The sequence below is a fragment of the Larus michahellis genome, chromosome 7 (assembly GCF_964199755.1).
Source record: "Larus michahellis chromosome 7, bLarMic1.1, whole genome shotgun sequence".
In the NCBI taxonomy this organism is placed as follows: Eukaryota; Metazoa; Chordata; class Aves; order Charadriiformes; family Laridae; genus Larus; species Larus michahellis.
The window spans coordinates 43,034,890-43,057,059 of NC_133902.1; the positions used below are offsets into that span (position 1 = coordinate 43,034,890).

The 22,170-nt window shown below is 57.3% G+C and overlaps 3 protein-coding genes across 7 annotated transcripts in view; 1 reads left to right on the top strand and 2 right to left on the bottom strand.

Annotated features, from left to right (window-relative positions):
• The window catches only part of TTLL4 (tubulin tyrosine ligase like 4), a 27,601-nt gene extending 25,607 nt beyond the window's left edge, over positions 1 to 1,994 (bottom strand). For 2 of the 3 annotated variants that reach the window (XR_012588219.1, XM_074593879.1), the window contains exon 1: positions 1,869 to 1,994. The gene's annotated coding sequence lies outside the window, so the exon portion shown is untranslated. The remainder of the gene's footprint in view (positions 1 to 1,868) is intronic. The other variant, XM_074593880.1, reaches the window with a different exon arrangement.
• On the bottom strand, positions 1,869 to 14,750 carry STK36 (serine/threonine kinase 36). Of its 2 annotated transcripts, none has more exons than XM_074593878.1 (26): positions 14,319 to 14,750; positions 13,167 to 13,307; positions 12,396 to 12,473; positions 11,854 to 11,984; positions 11,368 to 11,617; positions 10,875 to 10,968; positions 10,441 to 10,610; positions 10,029 to 10,228; positions 9,823 to 9,949; positions 9,568 to 9,711; positions 9,120 to 9,299; positions 8,803 to 8,900; positions 8,338 to 8,443; positions 7,766 to 7,907; positions 7,343 to 7,470; positions 6,634 to 6,738; positions 6,300 to 6,398; positions 6,008 to 6,102; positions 5,624 to 5,687; positions 5,309 to 5,419; positions 5,082 to 5,156; positions 4,539 to 4,710; positions 3,991 to 4,138; positions 3,612 to 3,771; positions 2,598 to 3,344; positions 1,869 to 2,505 (listed from the first exon to the last, which is right to left on the bottom strand). In XM_074593878.1, the coding sequence occupies exons 1-26, from the start codon at positions 14,400 to 14,402 to the stop codon at positions 2,296 to 2,298; spliced, it is 4,059 nt and encodes a 1,352-aa protein (XP_074449979.1). In that variant the 5' UTR covers positions 14,403 to 14,750; the 3' UTR covers positions 1,869 to 2,295. The 2 variants fall into 2 exon arrangements, with proteins under 2 accessions (XP_074449979.1, XP_074449978.1); XM_074593877.1 differs by having other exon boundaries at positions 11,368 to 11,440; positions 14,319 to 14,528.
• Positions 14,751 to 14,854: 104 nt separating this feature from the next.
• Positions 14,855 to 21,968, top strand: RNF25 (ring finger protein 25). Of its 2 annotated transcripts, XM_074593888.1 has the most exons (10): positions 14,855 to 14,918; positions 15,008 to 15,082; positions 15,183 to 15,285; positions 15,396 to 15,463; positions 16,165 to 16,234; positions 16,341 to 16,412; positions 17,151 to 17,291; positions 18,107 to 18,196; positions 18,555 to 18,689; positions 18,807 to 21,968. In XM_074593888.1, exons 1-10 carry the CDS (start codon positions 14,881 to 14,883, stop codon positions 19,530 to 19,532), a joined length of 1,518 nt encoding a protein of 505 aa, XP_074449989.1. In that variant the 5' UTR covers positions 14,855 to 14,880; the 3' UTR covers positions 19,533 to 21,968. The 2 variants fall into 2 exon arrangements, with proteins under 2 accessions (XP_074449989.1, XP_074449990.1); XM_074593889.1 differs by lacking the exon at positions 15,396 to 15,463.
• The last annotated feature ends 202 nt before the right edge of the window (positions 21,969 to 22,170 follow it).

A 22,170-nucleotide genomic window follows, 5' to 3' on the forward strand; every position in this document is an offset into this window, starting at 1 on the left:
AAGCACCTTCCTGCAAATCCAAACAGATAGCGAACCAAAGTGATATCATTCTCAATTATGACTCACAATGAGAGAAAAGGTACAGGAAAATTACACAACAAGACCTGGGGAGAGCTCGGCCACCAGCACAGGAACTGACAGGCAGTCAGCACAGATCAGTCTGGTCTTAGGCAGCCTGGACATGTTCTCAGCCTTTGGCATAGAAATAAAATAAAGGTGGAAGACTCAGGGTGAGTGGAACAACTATAAAATATCGATACGTAGCAGGGAGACAAGAACTGCCCAATTAGTTCAAAACACATCAATTCTTTGTCCATCCCCTTTTCTTGATACTTTTTTCTGAATCATATCTGGAACTGGAAGAAAAAGCTCCCAGGTCTGTCCTTCAGTATGTGATGAGGACTCTTCCATGTCTTGGCCGGGATGAGAAAGATTCCTCTGGAGGCACTGCAACCACCTCGCAGTGGTCTCTCAGAGCTCAGGAGTGGAGCAGAAACACAGATTCAAGTCAGGAAGAAGCCGCCAAATACTCCCAAACTTGCTGCAGGGGATGAACCTGGGAAATGCCAAGGAGTGGCACCCAGCCAAGCCAGTACGTCAGCCAAAGCCCTCGACCTGCATCGGTGACACCACATCTCCAGGCAGGCATCATTATCTGGGGATAGTGGCATTTGGCCCTGTCAGTGTCCTCCTCGCAATGCGATTCCTGCTATGCTGAGAAGGGCCCCAGGCATGACTGAAGTGCAGGAGTAGCCGATTTGTCATCAACAAAGTTTGCCTAATACAAAACTTAAGGACTGCAGCAAGAGTGCAATGCAAGGACAGACAAGTGCCACTATCTGCTGGGTACAACCACTAAGAATAAAGGAAAAATTATTAGATAGGGCTGTAATCAGACCAACAATCTGCTGTTTATTTCCCCAAACTGCCCAGGAGCCACCAGACCACCACACACATGTTTGTTAGGGAGTACACAGCAAAGAAAAAGAGAAGCTGCATCTCAGGGAGTCACATAGGGAGGGTTTTGATGTGGAGCTGTGGGGCTGAACTCTGCCTCCCATGAGATATCTGCAGCCTGGCTGAGCAGGGAGACAGCAGGCTGGCACAGCGCTACAGGGCTTCCCCACTCCTGCGCCCCTCATTCCCAGCCCAGACCCTGGAGTCATTCAGGAAACATTCCAGGCTTGTCTCAACTCATCTTGCAGCTCTGCCCGTTCACCTTTCAGACCCACCAGTTCCTTTTTACAACATTAGAGCAGCCAAGACCCTAGTGGAAGGATTAGCAGCTGGGTTGTCCCAGTGCCCGCTTGGCTCCGGTCAACCCCAGTTCCATCCTCACTGCTGCTCCAAGAGCTGTTGGAGAGGCTCACTACAGAGCCAGCTCTTCTTTCTCCCTGACGCTCGCCCAGGGAACACACTCTGGTTCTCATTTTTTCAGGTAAAAGTCTTTGAGGCCAAAGGCGCTATTGAGATGTTCCCTCCTGTCCCAGGAGCGCTGGGCAGGACACTGTCCCCAGCAGATCCTGCCACAGAGCGCCCCTATGTCGTGTCCCCAGCCCCATGGGGCCTGGCCCAGAGCACCCCAAGGGGTCACAGCGCAGGGCCACAGCGAGGTCTGTGGTTGAGCAAGGCGCCTCCTCGGTGCTGGGGCAGAGGCCGGGTGAGCGCTGCGGGCATGGCAGTGGGGCAGGGAGGACCGTGGGGGCCCGGCGAGGGGCGGACGGGGAACCAGCGAGGGGAACCAAGGGCCGCACGCCCCAGGGCAGGCCCTGGGGATGGTACCCACAGAGGGCACGCACTCCCCACGAGGGGAAGGGACCGGTTCCTTGAAGGGGAGGCACACTCGGGTCCACCCCTCCCGTACTCACCGCCCGCCCGGCGCCCCCGGGTCCCGCCGCTCCTGGGCCGCCGCCGCACCGCCCGCCGTTACCATAGGGATCCGGGGCGGCACCGCCACGTGACTACACCTCCCGGCAGCCACCGCGCCAGCCGCAACGGCACACGGCGCCCCCGAGCGGCCTGGCGGGGAAGCAGCAGATATGGCGGGGCAGAGCCTCGGCGCCCGGTGGGCGGGCACGGGCCCGGGAGGCCACTTAGAAAGAGGTGGTCTCTTTAGGTCTACAGGCCCTTTTGCAGGAATGGCTTCCCACAGGGAGAAGCTGGCCGGGCAAGAATATCCCCCTCCTCGGGGCGGACAGCCGTGGGTTCTGTGGAAGGTCGGAGCTGGAGCCCGAGGAGGAGGCAGAGAGTGGTTGTCCTGTCCCACTGGAGGCAACATCAGGCTGAGCCCAGGGGTCAGCGCGGGGCCACAGGCTTGCCGGGATCTGGGGGTCTGGGGGCGTTTCCAGCACCATTCCCACCAGTGCTGCACAGGGGTGCGAGGAGACGGAGGAGCTTCTCGCAGTGCCGGGCAGAAGGTGGCCGGGGACTGCCACCGGCAGCAGGCTGTGAGTCACCGCTGGCCAGCGTGGCCAGCCTCTCAGTGGCTCTGAGGGACAGCAGGACCTGCGGAGCAAAGGGAGGGACAGGAGTCACCCGCCAGTCTGGCCCCTCGCCCCATGAGGTCCCACAAAGGAGCAGAGGTGCCCATGCGGTACCTGCTGTATCCCGGGGTGCTGGCTGAGGGCCCGCAGCGCCACCAGGGCTCCCTCACGCACGCTCTCCCGGGGGTCCCAGCAGGCCACCTCCAGCAGGACGTGGGGGGCCCTGCTCTCGATGAGCAGGTCCCCCAGCTCCGCCGAGCGCCGGCCCAGGTTGCCCAGGGCCGAGGCCGCGTTGCAGCACGTCCTGGCCTGCGCGTCCCTCAACAGCCTTGTCAGCCTGGGCACGGCCCTGCCCAGGGTCCCCGCCGGGAAGGACTCGTGGTAGGCAGCGTTGCCCACCGCGAAGCTGGCTGCTCTCCGCACGCTCTCCTCCCGGTCCGCCAGGCAGCCCAGCAGGCTCTCCAGCAAGGCCGGCTGGCTCTGCAGCACCTGGGGAAAGTCGTGGCTGTGTCGGAGCAGGTTGCCCAGCAGGTTGCAGGTTTTGGCCCGTATCATGTGTTGCCGGTGGCCAAGTAGGCAGGTCAGTGGCTGGTCAGCCACATCCGAGCCTCTCAGGATCCTCTGGAGAAAGGGCAGGTGCTCCGGACAGGCCCGGGCCACATGGGTCAAGAGAGACAGGAGGTCGGTTGTGAGCGTGAGGCTGTCTGAAAATAAGGCAGACGTCAAGAAGGTGATGATGTGCTCTGAGGCAGTGGCTGCCCTCACCATTTGATCTATGACCTGCTCATCAGACACAACAAGGTGGCACAAGAGGCTCATGGGGAGCTCGGTGTACGAGAAGGGCAGATGGTGAGAGCAGACCTAAGGAGAAAGGAGAGAGAGTGGCACTGAGTGTGCTGTCCTCGCGTGTGGGCCATGTCAAGCAGTGGCTGAGGGCTGCCAGCAGGTGGGTGCAGAGCTCAGCTGTTGGCCAAGCCACTCTGGGGGCTGCATGGCACCCAAGTGACATCCCTGTGTGGGCAGAAATCACCAGCACGGTGTGAGGTGGTGCCACGCACTGGGGGATGCAATGTGGGGAGGTGTCTCCACAGTATGGGGTGGAAGAGAAACAAAGGGCCAAGAGGGTACCTGCAGCAGCTGGGCAGGTATCTGGGTGTCTCTCACAGCCTCCATGACCAATGCTAAGGTGTCCCCATCCACATCCAGGGCAAAAGGGAAACAGAGGAGCTGGCAGGCCTGGATCACCACAGCTGGGACAAGCTCAGGGTCCCCATCCTCTCCTGCTTGCCTGAATTTGTTAGAGAGCGAGCTTAATACAGAGGTCATCAGAAAAACATCAAGGCAAGAGGTAGAGAGCATTCCCCACGCCAGGCACTAAGGAGCAGCTCTGCAGGTGAGCTGTGCCCTGCAAGTGCCAGGTCAGAAACTTCTCGGCCCTCTGTGTGCTTGTGTTCAAGCCCCATTCAGCGGCTGAGCTCTGACCTCTTCAGCCCTCCCCACGACTCACGTCTGTGCCAGGCATGCCAGGAAGCCAGGGGACAGCAGCCTCTTCAGTGTCACCATAAGGACACCGTGGGACTGGGCAAGCTGAGGCAGGCACTGGTGGGACTCACGAGTGAAGACGAAGAGGGCCAGGCTGAGGAAGAGCAGGGTGCCTGCAGGGGGAACAGTGCAGCAGAGGGGCAATGCTAGGACAGGCTGAAAAGTCTCCTCTCCTCTGCCTGTACTGCTTCAAGGCTGCTCCAGGGTCGCTTCTGTGCTTCCATGCCCAAGACCAGACCGTTCTCTACCCATGGTGGTCACACCTGCCAGGGTGAATGTTCCCCTCCAGCAGAGACACGCTTTCTTCTTCCTCCACAGCCAGCTCAGCTAAGCTGCTGCTGACTGGGCACGGCATCAGCCAGCCCAGCCCTCTTTCACTGGAGGACAACAGCAACCCTCAAAAAAAGCCCCCCAGGCCCTCTGGCCTCAGGCACCAGATGCCGATGGGGACAGGCATGGGCAAGTCTGAGGGCAGGATGTGGAGCAGGGTCCAGGCCATCCTGCAGCTCCTACCTTGAGGGGAGAGGAGGTTCCAGTCCGGCTCTGCTGTGGGGTGGTCTGCCCCTGGGGGGTCTCCCTCCAGCACTACCCTGTGGTTGCCCGCACGAAGCACCACAGCAACACAATGCCACACCACGCTCCACAGCTCTGAGGCAGCAAAGCCCTGCTCCACAGCCACATCCTCCTAAAGATGGGGAGATAGGTGTTGGGGGACATCCTGGTCCACTATGGCTCCCATGGGTTCAGGTCCACATCCATCCCAGCCACATGGTGCTGAGGGGAGGGGAGGCTGACAGTCCCCAGGCATATCAGCCCTCTCTCACTCCTATGTGCCCATGAATCACTCAACTCCTTGCTGACCATCCTCCCACCAACCCTCCAGAGCTTCACAGACAACCCAGGGACATTAGGTGACTTTCATGGGGTTGCACAGCTCAGCCAAAGCTCCCCAGTTCCCTGGTTTGCCTCAGCCTTCTTTACTGATCTACATTAGTGCCTTTTTGTCCCCACAGCTTTTGTCAGGAACCAGGCAAAGCGAGATAGGCAGGCTGGTACCTGGGCAAGCAGCTTCAGCAGGAGGAAAAAGATCCCATCATAGAGACCAGCACCCATTGGCAGGGGGAGCTGCAGCTGTAAGAGAGAGTAGGGGACAGGCTGGAGCTAGGTGCTGGGTCTGAGGGCAGCAGGACCACACCTGCACCCTTCTGAGCCCATCTTTGACTGCACACCTCCACTGTGAGGTTACATCATGGCTCCCCGGCTCCTCTGTCCCCATCCCATACCTCAGCAGGTGCTGTCAGCATGTTTGTCACCACCGGTAGGATCTCTTCCCCCCCGAGCTCCAAGGTCACCCCATGCTGACTGAGCTGTGTCAGGAGGAATGCTGCAGCACCCTGTGGGAGCAGGGAGAGATTAGCACCTTTGGGACTTTCCCATCTGCCCACTCAGTTCTGACTCTTCATCCCTCAGCCCAGGGCATGGACAGCCAGGCTGCGCCTGCCACCATCCCACCCTAAGCAAGCAACAGTAGGACCCAAACGGGACATGGGGCTCTGCAGGGCTACCAGTGATGGCTCTGGCAGGGTGGTCAGACTCACCACAAGGGAGACGACAGGAGACTGGGTGATGAGATCCATGGCCAGGGTAACCACCTCCTCAAGCCTGAAACACAGGAACCAGGAGAGAGGCGCTGTGTTCCCATAGCTTCACATCCCACAGAGCAGCAGCATCCAAATACCTCCAGGGCTGGGAAACAGCCACCTTGCAAGAGGAGCACGCCATTGTTCACAGCACCTCCTTGTCCACATCGGGCCCTCACCACATCCCCAGCACCCACCCACGCTGCCCAGCATTCTGCTGATGTGTCCAGATTGGAGGGATCAGTTGGAGCAGAAGCCCAGCTCTGGGTAGGGTGCGGGGCAGAGGGCTGTTCAGGACAGGGCATGTTCCTCTCCTACCCATGAGTGAAAGTGGGTGCTTACCTGGGAGGGGAGCCCTGGAGCTGCAGGGTGAGCAGGGCCAACAGGTACAGAGAGGCCTCACAGGCTGCGCCCTTGGTCACCTCCGCCATGGGGACCTGCCAAAGGAGCAGGAGTCACAGGAATACAGCAAGACTGGGAGGAGAGGTAGCCCTGGAGAACTGCACTCTCCAGGCTAAGCTCCCCCAAATTCTTCTCCCCACACATCCCTCAGATTGGTCCAAGTAGCACTCAGAGGAATGTGTCCTGCTTGCCCACACTCCTAACCCACCACCGGAGCTGTGGTCAGGCCTACCTTGCCCTTTGAGAGCTGCATGAGGGAACCCCACAGTTGCTGGCTCCTTCCCAGGTGCTGACACAGACTCAGGCTGGCATGGCAGCCAGCATAGAGGATCTGGGAGGCAGAGGGGAAAGATGCATACCAGCCCCTGGGGACAGGGACACAGTGACCAGGCCCATCCCAATCACACCCCATGACTACCATGGGCTCATTTATTCAACAACTGACACCAGGGAGATGGGAGTCATCGAGGGATGAGCCCATGGTTCCCCCTTCCCCATGCTCCTAACCCCAGACCAAAGGTCCAGGCATCTCTGGGGGCAGCCGGATAAATGGACAGGGACATTACCTTGAGCACGTTCAAGGAGCAGCTTGGGTGCTCCAGCCTCCCCAGCAGCCTCCCAAGATGCAGGCTCTCTCCCTCCATAAGCTTTTCAGCTACCTCCCGAGCGACCTGCAGAAATCAGCCTGTTTGGCACCCTGGGCACTTGAAGCACTGCACACACTTAAGGAATTTAATGCTAGCAAAAAATAAATAAAAGAAGGCATCTGCTTCCTACATGCTGCGTTCACAAGGGGATGCCCATCTGCCATGACCAGTATGGCTTGGATGCACCGTCCCAGAGCTGAGATGAGCAAGGTGAGATTCCTCCTCTGCTTCCCTCCTTGTTGACTCAGAGTTGAGTTAAAGGATCAAATGTACATCTGTAGTTTTGTTTTCCCTCTTATTTACTGTCCATTCAATTTCAGATTTCCTACAGTTCATATCACTGTCATATAAGAATTCTTCATGTTTTCTCTGCATTGCCTAGTTCTCCACTTAGCCCATCCCATAGGGCACATCCTAAGTGTGTCTCTTAATTGACTTAGGAGTCCTTAGACTCCTGAAGCTCAGCTGTTGGCTGGGAAGGAGCAGCCTGCAAACATCAGACCTGCAGCCACCAAAGGCAGAGGACCCCAGCCCTCCACTCTACTGCTGAAAAAGAGACCCTCCTGCAAAGGGTTGCTGCCCCTGTGGGGACCACACCTCCTTGCCTTGCAAAAACAGGTGGCCTGACCTGCTGCTTGGCTTCCCGACAGCCGTTCCTCTCCAGGGGGATGCTGCAGGCAGCAGCCAGTGCAGCTGTGAAGAGATCTGCTGCACTTGGGCTCCGATCATGGGATGACTTGGCCTCCATCGCTGCACCTGCACAGGGACAGAGCTCAGGAGACATGTGCTAAGGGTGAGGGATGCTGAGGGGCAGCAGGATGGGGTTGGAGGCCAAGAGAGGAAAAGTCAGGCTTGTGACATGAAGAGAGTGAGATCTGGGATTGAGGAAGAGAACAGGAGAGCCCTGGTTAGCAAGGGTTTGGGGCAGATAAGTTTCAGCCGCCTCCTCCAGCCAACAACACTGCAATGGCAGCCAGTGCTCTGAGGGAGCACAAGGGTAGGAGGGAGAGAGGAAATACCAGGAACAGGCATGAGCTGCCACCACTGCTACCTCGCAGAGCAGGCTGCTCTGAGATGGATCCCTGGAGGAGTCTGCTTAGCAGGGGCTGACGGTCCTCTCGCAGGCTGGCATAGAAGGGGGCAGAGACAGAGGGGCACGTCGCATCCAGGCTCTCACAAAGCAGGGTGAAGCACTGGGGGAGAAACAGGGAGGGCCATCACTGCAGATTGATGGAGGAAGGAGGGAAAAAGGCAATGGGGGAGAAGGCTGTGGGGGGACAGCAGAGATGGGAGAAGGGCTCGTGTGCTGGAGCTTGAGGGACCTCTAAGTGTCCTCTCCAGCCCGGTTATTGTGTGGGAGCCACATGTGGCTACATGCTGGCTGAGAGAGGGGTACACATGGAGGCACAGTCAGGGAACGCGCTCCCTCAGAGACCTCATTTCTGCATCTGATCCCCTCAAAACCCCCAGTGGGTGAGACAGCCTGCCCTGACAAGAATGCATCAGACCCCACAGCTGGGAGCAGGGTTCTCAGCCTGCACTCCCCCTAACAGGCACACCCGGCCCCACAGCTTCTGTCCCTGGGGTACAGGGTGGGGAGAAGGGAGACAGGGGCACCCTTACCAGGAGGCTTTGCTGGCAGAGTCTCATCTCGCTGTCAGCTGGCTCAGCCAGCAGCTCCGGCAGCAGGGCTAGGAAGCAGCTGGCACTCTCCCGGAAGGTCTGCAGGCTGGGGGAGGCAGCAGGGGCAGAGGAGAGCAGAGAAACACATGCCCTGGCTGTGAGGACAGGGTGTGGCCAGGCCCACATGGCCCTGGGTAATGGAGCAGGCAGCACACACTAGCACTATGAGCCAGTGCCAGCAGGGAGCACAACTGGATTCTAGTCAGCTGTGCCTTCCCCTTAATTAATCTCACTCACGGAAAGCGCTTCTCTGTGAGAACAGTGATATGGCATGAAGCACTTAGTCCGTGATGCTACCCCACAGAGACAGCTCCAGCCACAGAGTATGAACACCACCCTCGTGCCTACTTGGTGGGTCTCCACAGTGGCCACAAGAGACCTCAGAACACAGAGCGTTGTCCTTACCTGTCATTTTGCCCACTCTCCTCCAGGCTGCATTCACTGCTGAAATAAACTGTGGTCACCACGAGGAGGTCTGTCAGCACCGTGATACACCAGGGCTGCTGCAGGATCCAGAAACAAACAGCAAGTGGGGATCGTCTGCTGGCCATGCCAACACCACCACGGCGCGATTCTTCCCTGCCAGAACCTCCCCCTTCCCTAGGGGGCCTGGAAGCTTACCAGTCCAGTAAGCCAGCTCCAGCAGGACACCAGGGCCTCCTCAGCACCAGCACTCTGCAGGGCTGGAAGAAGCCCAAATTCCTCTGGGGTCCTACACCCACCTGCTTGGTGCTACCACTCTCCAGGATCTGCTTGGCTAGACACAGCAGGGACAGAGGCACATTCAGCTCTTGGCAGAAGTAGTCCAGCAGCTCAGAGTCACACCGGGTAGCCAGGAGGTTGCCCACAACGCGGAGCACGGGACGGAGACGGGAGGCTCCCTCCAGCATCCCTTCCAGCACCTGGACACAGAGAAGCCAGAAGTGCTCATGATCAGCAGTGGTTTTGGCCTCTCCACCAGCCATGTGGCAGCCCTCCACCCCCTCAGGCTGGGGACAGCAGGGGAGCAGATGACAAGCTAAGTGCATGAGACAGCTCCAGCTCCTGGAGAAGCAGAGGATCCCCTTGCTGACTGGACTGAGGACTCTCCCAATGCTCCCAATACAATCCTGGGGAAAAAGGTAGCATCAATGTCCCCAGTCATAGTTGTCTGAGCCAGCCATCACTTACCTGCTGAGCAGAGTCTCTCAGGCGGGCCTGGACACGGTGCCGGAAGGCTGGGTCCCTCAGGAGGCTCAGTGGTGTGCTCAGCTGCATGCTTGAAGGCTCAGTGTCCTCAATCAGGTGCTGCCACTCCTCATCGCTCTCCAGCTCCTACCCGCGGAGGAGAGAGGACTGGTGCCACAGACCCCGCCTGCCCCAGGGTCTCTGTACCAGGCCCTGGGGACTGGGCCCTGCTGTCCTCACCACAAGACACTGTCTTACCTCACTCTCCAGGTCCACGGTCTCAATGCTGCGCCTGCGCCAGGGCTCTGCCCTGACAGCACCAGGCTGCGGGGAGGCCCCTGCTCCAGGAAACTCCCGCTCATAGTCTTGAGTGATGCTGTGCTCCCTGGCCAAGAAAACAGCACAGTTGGTGAACTACCCTGCCTTTCCTTCTTCCTCCTCTCCCAGCCCCAGACCTCCCTCACCGTGGGCTGGGTGGAGGCTCCTTCAAATCCCACTCTGCCATGCTGCTCTTTCCTTGCAGGACACTGGGGTTCTTCTCTTTGGAGGCAGCAGGTGGCTCCCCCTCCATGAGGGCTGCCTTCTTTAGAGATGCTCTGGGTCCATGGCCTGGGCATCTTTTGCCAGAGTTCTTCGTAGATGCATCACCTGCTTTCAGTTGCCCCTGGGTGATGGTAGAGAATTTTGGTCAGGGCAGGGTTACTCCAACAGCCAGATGAGGCCTCTAGACCCCACCACCCCAAGGACCCCACATCCTGCCTTGTATGTGGCTGATACCTCAGTCTGGCCCATGTCCCTTCTGTCTTTCCCCCCAGGTCCCATTTCAGTGCCCCTCCTTTGCCCCGACTGTGGGACACAGCCAGGGGAATCCCACACCTTTTTCTGTGCCTCCTCAGCCATCTTCTGACGGGCCTTTCTCAGGATCCTGGACTGGCCGCCCCTGGGGGCCAGGGAATGGGCTTGCTGCTCCTTCAGGGCCTGCAGCTCTGGGGACAGCTTGGTGGTGAAGGGGTTTGAGATCCCATGCTCTTCCGTGTCATCAATCACTGGGGAGGGGAGAGGAGAGCTTCATCAGCAGCTCTCCCTTGGGATACAGGGAGAGCGATCGGCTCTGGGATCCCAGGGGAATCCCAGGGGACCCAGAGCAAGCCCAGGGGCAGGAGGTAGGGGTCAGTGCCTGGAGAAAGCTGAGAGGAGGTAGGCAAAGAACAGGGTAGTAAAAAAAGCAGGGTGGGGTGGTCCTTCCATCCTCCAGGCAGTAGGAGGAGAAAATACACCTGGCCAGTGCTGGAAAAAGAGCTGGTACTTACCAGTAACCCGTCCAGCAATGAAGGGGTGAGAGAGCAGCTCTGGCCATGACAGGCGCTGGCAGGGGTCCTTCATTAGTAGTCCCTGCAGGAAGCTCTACAGGGGGCACAGTACCAGGGTCACCAACACCTGCTTGGTACCCATAGTGAGCAGAGTGTACCCACCAGTCTCCCCCAGTGAGGGCACCCAGGAGGCCCACATTCCCTGCTTTGGGAAAGGAGTGGCTCTAGTGCTTAGAGCATATGGGAAGACACTTCCCAGTGCAATAAATCACACCTTTGCTTCAGCCCCAGCTTCCCAGCTCATAGAGAGGGACAGCAGTGACAAGGTCCCCCCACCCCACCCCAGGAGACCAAGCTCTCATCCCTTCTCTGTGTTCTGAAATCCCTGTTAGACAACATAAAACCTAAGAGTCACCCACCTAGGCAGCAGGTGAGGCCAAAGCTGCTACCGCATTAGTGGATCTCACCCCACAGACAGGGCCTTCCCCCTTACCTTGAAGACTGGGCTTATGGCCTTGGGCCATTTGACGGGGTCTTTGACGATGAGGCTGACAAGCTGGAAGATGCTGCTGGTGTAGAAGGGAGGAGTGCCCATGAACAGCTCGTACAGGATACAGCCCACGGACCACAGGTCTGCTGTGTGGTCATATGGCCGCTCCTCCACCAGCTCAGGGGACATGTACAGTGGGGTGCCCTTGATGGAGGTCAGCACCATGGTGTGGATGCTCATGGCACGGGCAAACCTGCTCAGAGGAAAGCACAGATGGTTGGTTCAGGCTGAAACATCTGTTGCAACTCCCAAGGAGATGCCTACACGTTTACCAACACGTCTTCCCTCTGGAGTCCAAAATCCCCCATCCCTGCCAACCCCTAAATAGGCACAGAATCCAGGTCCCCTTCCACCCTCCCCCCTCCTCCTCTAGAGCACTCAGGACACCCCTTGGCTGCCCCAAGCCTCACACTGGCCCCCAGCACCCACCCGAAGTCACAGAGTTTGACGACGCCGTCTTTGCCCAGCAGGATGTTCTGGGGTTTCATGTCGCGGTGCAGGATGCGGTGGGAGTGCAGGTAATAGAGAGCAGAGACCAGTTGGGCAGCTATGGTCTGGACCTGACAGAGACACAGAAACCTCACCCTGTGCCCCACAGCACCACCAGCCAGCACAGCCATGGGGTCCCTTATGGCCTGGCTCCCCCTGTACCCCCAATTCTGCCCTTGCCCTATTTGGGGCAGGGACCACCAGTTCCTTGGAGCAGGCCGACATCTGAGGCAGCAGCCTGGTGCTGTGGTCTTTGGAGAGGGAACAGGGAAACTAAGGTCACTACTGGACCCCATTGTCCCCCAGTGCAACTTGGCCCCTGCTCCATCCCATTCAGAAGCTCTGCCAGGTAAAGCCCTGGAGGCACCTTCACCCTCCTGATGTCGCCTGGCCCACAGCAGAGACCCACTTCCTGCAGGCAGACAAACCCTGTTCTCTCCATCCTGCAGCAAACACCGAGTGGCCACTGCCACAACAGTCACCTGGTCCTCGGGCAAACTCCCATCATCCTCCAGGATCTGGAAGAGCTCCCCCTCTGCGTAGTCAGTCACCACCACAACCTGGAAGGAAAAGCAGCGTGGTGAGATCAAGCACTCACCCAGCCGCATCCCCACCATGCCCTGGGGACCGGGACAGAGCAGGGTAAGAAATCTGAGGAAGATGCTGGGGTTTCGTTGTGCCCAACCCATCAGCTTGGGATGGGACCCGGGGTGGGAGATGGCAGTGGAGTGGGTGCAGTGCTGCAAGGGCCTAGTACTTAGCAGAAGCTTTGTGGCTGTCCTTATCTCAGGCAGCCAGCAGAAGACAGGGAAGAGGGAAGGACAGGACAAGCCCAGAATGGTATTTCCAAGACCAGTGGGTAGAATCACTCCCTTATGCTCCCATGTTCCGTAGCACAGTCTTCAATCCTTTCTTACCACACTCTCTCCATGAGCGTTTAAATCAGTGAATAGTCAGACTCTGAAGAGACTGATGAGGGACTGAAGAGTCACTCTCATCCTGTGATCCTAAACAACTCCTCTTCATCACACACGACCCCATCGAGCTCCTTCACCTCTGTATATGACCCAGCACAACCCACACAGCCCAAATAGGTGCTGGCTCCCCAAACAGCACGTACTGGAGGGCTCTGAAAAACACTGACCAGGTTCTGGGAGGGTGTCACCAGCACCTCTTGAGAAAAAGATCCCTATGACAGCAGGAGCCAGCCCTTGTCCCACAGCCCCAGTCAAGCAAAAGCATCTGCCCTTCACCTCCTTGTCGGTCTCAAAGCTGTCGAGCATCTGGATGATATTGGGGTGATGGAGGCCTCTCATGATCTCAATTTCCCGCTGCAGGTTCTTCAGCTCCTTCTCAGACCGCCCCACCTTGGGGATGAACTTCAAGGCCACCACCTTTCAAAGCCAGTAAAGCTGTGATCAGACCAGGTTTCTACATGCCCTGGCAGAGGCCGTGTTTAACCCAAACAGGACTCAGTATTTTCCAGCTGAGCACACCAAACAAAACATTTGTTCACTGGATCCCTTGGAGCTGGGGCTCCCCCCAGGCCCTTGCATATTGATACAGGTGCTCACAGTACTTTGCACACTGGTGTTTAAAGCAATGTAATCACTGAGGGCAGACAAAGATAGGACTGCCAGAAACAGTCCAAACATGGGACAGAAGCTAGAGATGCTGGTGGACAGCAAGCCCAACACAAGCCACCAGCATGTCCTGGCACTGAGGAGCACTAGCACCACCCTGGGCTGTATCAACAGGCAGGAGTTTGAAGGAAGAGATTATTACCCTTTACCTGACACTTGTTAGACCACATTGGCAATATTGTGCCTGGTTTTTGGCCCAGAAGGACACCGATAGGCCAGAGAGGGTATTGCAGAGGCCACCAGGATGGCAAGGGGGCTGAAGCACACGGTGTGCAAGTTGAAGCTGGGGGGAACAGGCTTGGTTAGCCTGAAGAAAACATGTATAGGGAAGTAGAATAGTAACGTTGTGATTCCCAAAAGGAGGTTTCAGAGAAAATGGAGCCAGACTTTTACAGACATGCAAGGCAGGAGGACGAGATAGGTATTACAAACTGAGACAGGGAAGATCTCAACTAGATATAAGGAAAAACCATTCACCCCAAGTACAGTCAAGCTCTGGCTGTGGGGTCTTTATCCCTACGGTTTTGCAGGATCTGAATTTAGTGCTGACTCTGCTTTGGTCAGGGGATGGACCGGAGACCTCCTGAGGTCCCGTGAACCTGAACGACCATTCCAGCAGGAGCTGGAATGTCAGCAGAAAAATGAATAAGTGCTGAGTCCCAAAGCCCTGGCAGGGTCCTGGAACCCAACAGCTACTAGAAATCAGTCCCCAGTGCCACACAACAGAGCCTTGGCCCTCTCCCGTGCCGCCTCTCTCCTCACCTGGGCGCTGTGTTTCCGGCGCCCCTTGTACACACGCCCAAAGGAGCCTTCGCCGATCATTTCCAGGACATGATACTTCTCCATCGCGGGCGTTCGGGGAGGGGGCCGCCGAGCCGCCGAGGCAAAGTGGCCAGTGAGGAGGAGCTCTTCGCCCCTTCTCCCCTCCTCCCGCCCTCCACCACCAGCTGCCGTGGGGCGCCGACCCCCAACCCCAGCCGCTGCAGGCCACGATGGAGACGGGTAGTGCCAGTGCTGGGACGGCAGGGCTGCACGCCCTGCGATCCCAAATCCAACGGGCCGGGGCTTCGCCTCCCCGTGTGGGCCTCTTCCCCAGGGCGGGTGTGCCCGGGGCTTCCCACCGGACTCCGTCCCTGCCCGCCGGCTCCACCTCCGCTCCCCCACGACAGGACGAGACCCCAGCCCCAGGTGGGATTAACCTCGCCCCGCTCCGCTCCCGCCGCAGCCCGGCCGCCGCCGGCCCCGCCGCCGCGTCGCCTAGCAACAACCCCCACCTCCGCGCGTGCGCCCTCGCTGCGGTTCCGGTTCCGGGGCGCGCGGGAAGATGGCGGCGGCCGGTGAGGAGGCGGAGGCGACGGACTGGTAACATCCCCCCCCCCCGCCTTTTTTTTTCCCTGGTCCCGGTGCCCTAAACCCCTAGCCCAGGCCTGACCCCTGCCCGGTCCCCGCAGGGCGCTGCCGCCGGAGGTGGAGGTGCTGGAGTCCATCTACCTGGAGGAGCTGCGGGTGGCGCGGGGCCGCGGCAGGTCGGTACCGTGGCCCACATCCCCCCTCTCACACTCCCGCCGGGCCCGGCCCGGTCCGGCCCCGCCACCACCACCCCCCTCACCTCGGCCTGCCCCACAGGTGGGAACCCTGGGAGATCAGCATCACCCTGCACCCTGCCACGGCCCAGGACCAGGACTCCCAGTATGTCCGCTTCACCCTGCTGCTCTCCGTGCCCCCCCAGGTAGGCTGCTGGCCCCCCGGGACCCTGCTCCTGCCTGCCTCGGATCTCTCTGCCTTCCTTGTTGTGCTTTGGCTGTTTGTTTTGGTTTTGCTGTTGTTCTTTTTTCCTAGTATCCCAACAAAGCTCCAGAAATCTCGATCAGGAACCCACGGGGGCTGTCAGATGAGCAAATTCAAAAGTGAGTGCTGGGAGGGGAGAGGGTGATCCTTTCCCCTGGAGATCTGGAACTCAGAACTGGTGGAAAAGCCTTCTCTCAAATTCACCTGGCTCCCTGTGTCCAGTTACCAGATGGATACAGGTCCCTAAATCACCTTGTCTTAAATCTTATTGGTGCCACAGGTACTGAGTTTGACACCAAGGGGCCCACCCTATGGTTGTTCCTCTGTGGTTCCCCTGAATTGTAATCTAAATCCCCTGGGCCTTTGAAGCTGTTGGTCCCACTTTGACAGCGGTAGGACTGAACCAAGTCCTCGGGCAGCCTGTTGTTGCCTTTCTGCTCCTGTCCTTGGTGCAGTGGAGTGTGTGCAGAGAGACCCTGGTACCTACCAGCAGCACAGGAATGACGTGGCTCCCACCAGGCCCGCTCAGGGGCTGCCATCAGATAAACAAAGCCTGAGATTTACCAAAACTGAAAGGTGCTGGGTGAGCTCAAGCAAACCCGCTCTTGCAAGTCCTCTGAGGACAAAGGCTTCCTGTGCACTGGTTTATGGGGAGCACGTGAATACGCATGTGCACATGTAGCTGTCTCACGCTGCAGGCAAAGCCTGAAGGCCAGTGCACTATTTCTTCCTCCTGTCATCCTGGTGGGGTGACAGGTATGTGGGAGAGTGAAAAGGTGTGGCTAAGCTTGTGTTAAGTATTGCTGCTGCTTTGCTGTAGGATTTCCCAGACCCTCAGAAGTGTTGCTGAAGACAGGCTGGGGACAGAGGTGCTCTACGAGCTAATTGAGGTGAGGATGGGGGTGACCAGCCACAGACACTGGTCCCTGATTGCCCGATTGCTCTGCGCCCACAGGCAGGCCAGGGAGTAAAATGTTTGCTTTAATGCTTCTGCAGAAGGGGAAGGAGATTCTCACTGACAACAACATTCCTCATGGCCAGTGTGTGATCTGCCTCTACGGATTCCAGGTAGGAACGTGTTCCCCAGCCCTACAAGCTGACTGGGAAGTGAGGCAAGAGAACAGGGAGCCTGGGGCTGAAAGCCTGGCATATTGGTCTGGAACTGGGGTGTGCCTCAGGAGCCCTCTGCCTCCCTGGTCTGTAGGCAGAGCTACTCAGCATGGACCTTCCTAAGGCAGTGTATGCTACTCTCCCAGTCACCCTGAAGATAACCATCTACAGAACAGGGTATAGGGGCAGTAAGTAATGCTGGAGCATCTCCAAGGGAGTGGGTAAGGTCTAGGGATAGTTGCTGGTGCATCTCAACTTTTCTGTGTTGGTCAAACCTCACCTGGAGTTCAGCACACAGGTGGTCAGGAGGGACTGGGACACATCTGTATGAGTGCTGAGATCTGCAGGGACAAGGCAGCTTGCCTTATGCAGCTTGCAAGGAGAGGTGGTACCTGCCTGGGAAGAACACATTGAGTGAGAAGACTGCTGCTTACACAGGAACATATGCAGATAAATCAGTCACAAAAACTTTGCAGCTTGACATTAGGAGTATTTCTCACTCAGAATAGGGAGCAGTATCCCAGTAAGAGCTGAGAAGCTAGAGATGAAGCCCAGCAGATGTTCTCTGTCTCTGCCAGCAATAGCACTAGTTCTCCACTGCCAGCGCTGACGTGGGAGTGAAAGCCCACCTCATCTGGGGAGGCTACACAACCCTGTGCTCGGAAAGCCTTTAAAGCTGCCCTTTCTTCTCTGCAGGAGAGAGAAGCTTTCACAAAGACCCAGTGCTACCACTACTTCCACTCCCACTGCCTGGCCCGCTACGCCCAGCACATGGAGGAGGAGATCCTCATGCAACAGGAGGAGAGAGAGCAGCACCTGGCGCCATCCCCCAAACAGGTACCAGGCCCTGGGCTCCCCCTCTGCACAGGCCCTCATGGTGTTTCTGTCACCCCATTTGGGACATGGAGCAAGGGAGGGGCTAGCCTGACCTGGAAGCACAGTCAGTGTCATGCCTGTGCTGAGAATCAGAGCAGCGATTGGACCAAGTGATCTCCAAGGGCCCTTTCCAATCAAAATTACCCTGGGAGTTTATAGTACTTTAGCAGTTGGTTTATTGGATCTCTGGGTCAGTGCCTGCTGTGTGAGGGAGCATGGGAGTTGGTAGTATTTTGGGACTTCTGGAACCATAGGAGTTAGAAAAGAGAGCTTCTTCCCTAGTCCTCGAACTGCAGGACTGTGCGGCAGGATAAACATGATCACCCATGTTCTGGGGTGATAAAACCTGCCTGAGCAGGTGTTGAAACAGTTGTCAGCCGCACAGCAAACAGCGCAGCTGAATATGAAACAAGTCAAAGGCTCCTTCCTGCAAAACCCTTTCAAAGAGGTGCAGCCTAGATGACATGCTCCACTTTGGAGTGGGGAAAAATAGATCCTCGGCTAAGGAGGACTGGAGTCATATGTGTTGACAGGTGGTTTGTACAGCAGTCAACTGCTGGAGCACAAAGCCTGGCATGCCTCATGGTGGAGACACCTTCCATAGGAGTCGTTGAGACACCAGGCTGCTTTCATGCTTCTGGAAACCCCCTGGGCTTCCCTGCCCTGGCCGAAGAGTGAAGAAGGCCACCCTGTTCCACTTCCAGGCTGGGAATTATCCAGCAGTACATGGGCTGGGTCATGGCTGGGGTTTGGTGTCACCTCTCGTCTCCCTGCAGGAAGTCGGTGTGCAGTGCCCTGTCTGCCGGGAGACCCTCGTCTACGATCTCTGTGCTCTGAAGGCAGCGCCGCCCCCGCAGCACCCACTGGTAAGAGATGGGGGCTCACCTGCCCAGCTGCGCCCGCTCGCTGGGTAACTTCTTCTGGGACAATATAACAGATGAATGAACACACGCTGCATGCTCTTGTGTCCTCCGAGGCGGCCCATCCAAAGGGCAGTTCATAAAACCTAGCAAGGTGTCTCCTGATTGTTTGATGTGTCCACAAAGCGTAGGCTTAGTTATATAGCCCTGAGTTTTCTTCTCCTAGACTATGAAATGTGCTCTGTATCCCACATTCCTTGTGTGATCAAAGGAGGGTTTGGGGAGTAGCTCTTGGCATTGCCAGCTGCCTACTCGTGCTAGGTGTTGAGAGAGCCCTTATCCCACCTTGCTTTCTGCTGCTCAGGAGCCGTACAGGCCAGATGCCAAGACGCTGCAGCACCAAGAAGAACTGCGCTTAATTTTCAAGAGACAGCAAGAGAAAGGGGGCATCATTGACCCTGAAGCAGAGAGGAACCGTTATTTCATCAGCCTCCAGGCGGTATGGCACTGGGGGGCAGAGAACCGGCGAGGGGGGCCGTGGACTGCAGGACTGAGCACTGTCATCTGCTGTGGGGCTGCTCTGTCCCTTTTGTAATGAGCGGCTTCTTTCTTTCAGCCTCCGTCTGCTGTCGATCCAAACCAAACAGCTGCTGCCTCTGAGACACCGGTGAGTGCAAGTGCTGTGGATTCGCCTGAGCTGCCCAGCCAAGCCTCGGCTCCAGAGCCAGCCGGAGGGACGGAGGCCAGGGCAGAACCCGGGTGGCCTGAGAGGCCTGCTGCGCCCAGGGAGCAACAGAGCAAGAGGGAGAGGCACAGAGGGGAGAGGCCCAGCCCCAGAGGCCAGGGCAGGCAGTCGTGCAGCAGCTTGCAGGAACCGACAGAGGAAGGCTGTCATCTGCTCCATGGCTCCAGAGGGCCCAGGGGCTTCAGCCGAAGACCAGAGCGGAGACCTGGTGGGAGGCACAGCCAGGAGTTTCCAAAGCCTCACAATAGAAACAGGGCTGGTGCCTTGGCTGAAAGAAAGGAGTTGTGCCCTGAAGACCCCTCACCAGTAACAGAGGCAGTGGACTTGAAAGAGGAGCATCATGATGTGGAGAGATGGACCCCAGAGGAGGGGGCCGAGGCCCGGGGCAGGCAGAAGGAGAACCTGGCATACAACCGCAGCGACCACAGAGCAGCTCCCAGCTGGCAGGGCCACCACAGGCCCTGGGATTGTGGAAGGTGGGAGAGGTCTAGGGTCCAGGAGCGTGGCTCCTACCCCAGAGCTCCAAGAGGGCGAGGGGTGTTCAGGCCCAGTGGACGTCGAGAAGCCCATCTCCTTGAGAAGGAGAGTGGCTCCTAGCAGGAGTGGTGAGGGGCTGGGCTGGGGGAGGGAAGGGCTGTTTCTGGGGAGAACAGTGAAGGCTCTGGTGGAGCAGTAGCAAGCAGACACTTGGGAGGAAGGAGGCAGTTGGCATGTGGCACAGCTTGGGACAGGCAGTGTCTCCAGGATATGTGCAGAGTGAAGCATCCTTGTGTGAGCGACTGGCTGCCACCAGCATTGGAGAAGCTGACTCCTGACAGATCATGTCAGCCTTGGTCTTGGAGCACCTAGAGGGCAGAGGAAGCCTTGACCGGGGACCTGGAGCCATCATCCCTCTATGTGAGCTGCCAAGAAACGTGCACACCTACAGAGCAAATGGACTGAGCCCAACGTGGTGCCACGGCAGAGCCAGAGTTGTGGCAGGACCTTCCCAGCAGAGCTATGGTGGTGCCAAGTGACGAGGCTGTGCCAGGACAGCAGCTCAGCTTGCTGTGTCCCTTTGTGCTTCTCAGAGCGCCTTCTCAACTGCTTTCCCTGTCCCTTGGGGACATCGCTCTCCTGCAGGCCTAACTGCTGTTCAGCTGGTGGGCTCAGACAGGAAAGTCCTTTGTTTGACAGTACACTTCCCAGTCAAGCCAGAAGAGCTAAATCAAGCTTAAGTCAACACGTTGGCAGGTCAGGGCTGTCTGGTGGCTGAGGCTTTCAGGAACCCTGAATTTAGAGCTCCTGCCCTGTCCTTCAGCTGCTTTTGTGCAGGCAGAAGCTGATGGGGGAGATCTGGGAAGAGCACTCTGCTTTGTGACCTGTATCTGTCTGGATGCCCCTTTAAGGCCAGGCTGTCTCTTGGAGCACCCAACAGCACAGAGTGAAGACATGCCCCGATACTTTGGATACTCTTACCCTCCTTTCATCTTCAAGCTTGCTTCAAAGAAATGAGGATTTGCTGTTTAGACTAACTTGGTGCAGTTCCTTCTGCTAATGCTTCACAGATTAAAACCGTGTCCCACTCCAGAGCTGTGATGTGCAATTCCAAGCCTCTGAAGTGGGATACTGCTATTAAATTAATTCGTTGGGTCTTTTCCACGGAGCCTGCTCCCTGTTTTGTCTGTCCTCTCGCTCCTGTTCTTTGTTGTTTGGAGCGAAGGTGTTGATCCCTGGTATTGCTCACTCCCCTCCCTGTTCCCTACACCCGGGGCTGGGGCAGAGGCCTTCCCCTGGCATTCCTGGGTGTCAGGAGCACTCCACAGTCCCTGCTTTGCCTGGCTCGGTGTAAGCTATCTACCTGGCTCATCCAGACAGTACCGATTCCTTCACACTTGTTTGTGCCTTGTGCCCCCACCTCTTTTTTCGCCACACATGGGTTGTTATTGTCTTGCTCCTGTTGCTAAGTGCAAAACTGGCCAGGCTGCAATGGACTTGACAGAGCTTCGGGTGAGATCCCTAGGAAACCATGTGCTTTGTGCCGGCTGGGAGGGCGTTTGTGCTGCATCTGCCTGGCTGATCCTTTGGCACATGCAGGGTGCACAAAAGCTGTCTCTTGAAGGGGTCCTCCTCAACTGCTGCCCTGCTCTCTCCATGCCTGGCCTCATCCTAAAGGGGCTGGTTTAACCCACTGCCCAAGAACCTTCCGTGCTTAAATTTCCAACACTGGCCTATTTTCAACCCTAATGTTCTAAAAGCATTTTTTTTTCCCTCCTCGATCTCAGCCTACACTACCTGTCCCTTTGGGATCTGAGGGCCAGACATTGTGCCCTGCTGAGCAAGGGCTGAGCACTCACTCCCTGAAGAGAACCCTAATTTTTCTTCAGTGCTCACTCTGTCCTTCTTCCACCTGGTTTCTGGGTGAATGGCCTGTCCACACTTGGGTGAAAAGGTGTAAACTTTATCTGACATTGGTGCCTGTTCTGCTGCCTCCTGCCTTCACTTCTGAAATTGCTGAGCTCCAAGAAAGGCATTTGATCATGTTCTGAAAGAAACATGAAAATCTTTGCCCCTCACAGCAGCTGAAGCTGCAGCTCTGTGGCTTCCTCAAGTGAGTGAGGCTTACTCTCAGCAGGAAAACTGCTGTGCCCAGTATTTGGAGCCTGGGAATTCAGCCACAGAAATCAGAGTGAGCGCAGACTTGGGTAACTTCAATCAAATGCCAGACATGTTAAAGGGGAGGGTTTTTTCGTGGGAATAGGGATTTAGGAAGAGCCCTCACCTTTCTGACTCAGTGCTGTCACCCTAGAGCAGAGGACATTTTGCAGCAGCATGTGGAAATGAATTTGGGCTAAACAAAACAAACCTCCCTGTCAGAGAGGAGGAATGGAGCGTGCACCCTGCCCTGGGGCTCCTTGCTTGGTGACCACCTGTGTCACCCACCTACCTCACAGGGCTGTTGTGAGGCTTAACTGGCAAAAGTGCTCAGGCCAGGCAGAAGGGCACCAGCAGTGTCTGTAGCATTAACACTATTAAAAGCATCAGAGTGATCGATGTTGCCTCTTGTCTTGTTTGGTGGCATCAGGGTGGGGGTCCATGTCCCCTCTGGCTCTCCCTCACCACTTCCCCATCCTCCCCAACTGCTGCGAGGCACTTGCCAGTCACTCACTGGCCAATGTTGACCCACAGCTTTGTGAGACAAGGCTGGATCCGAGCAGTCAGCCTCTGCGGGACGGCCAAGCACAGGATTTGAGAT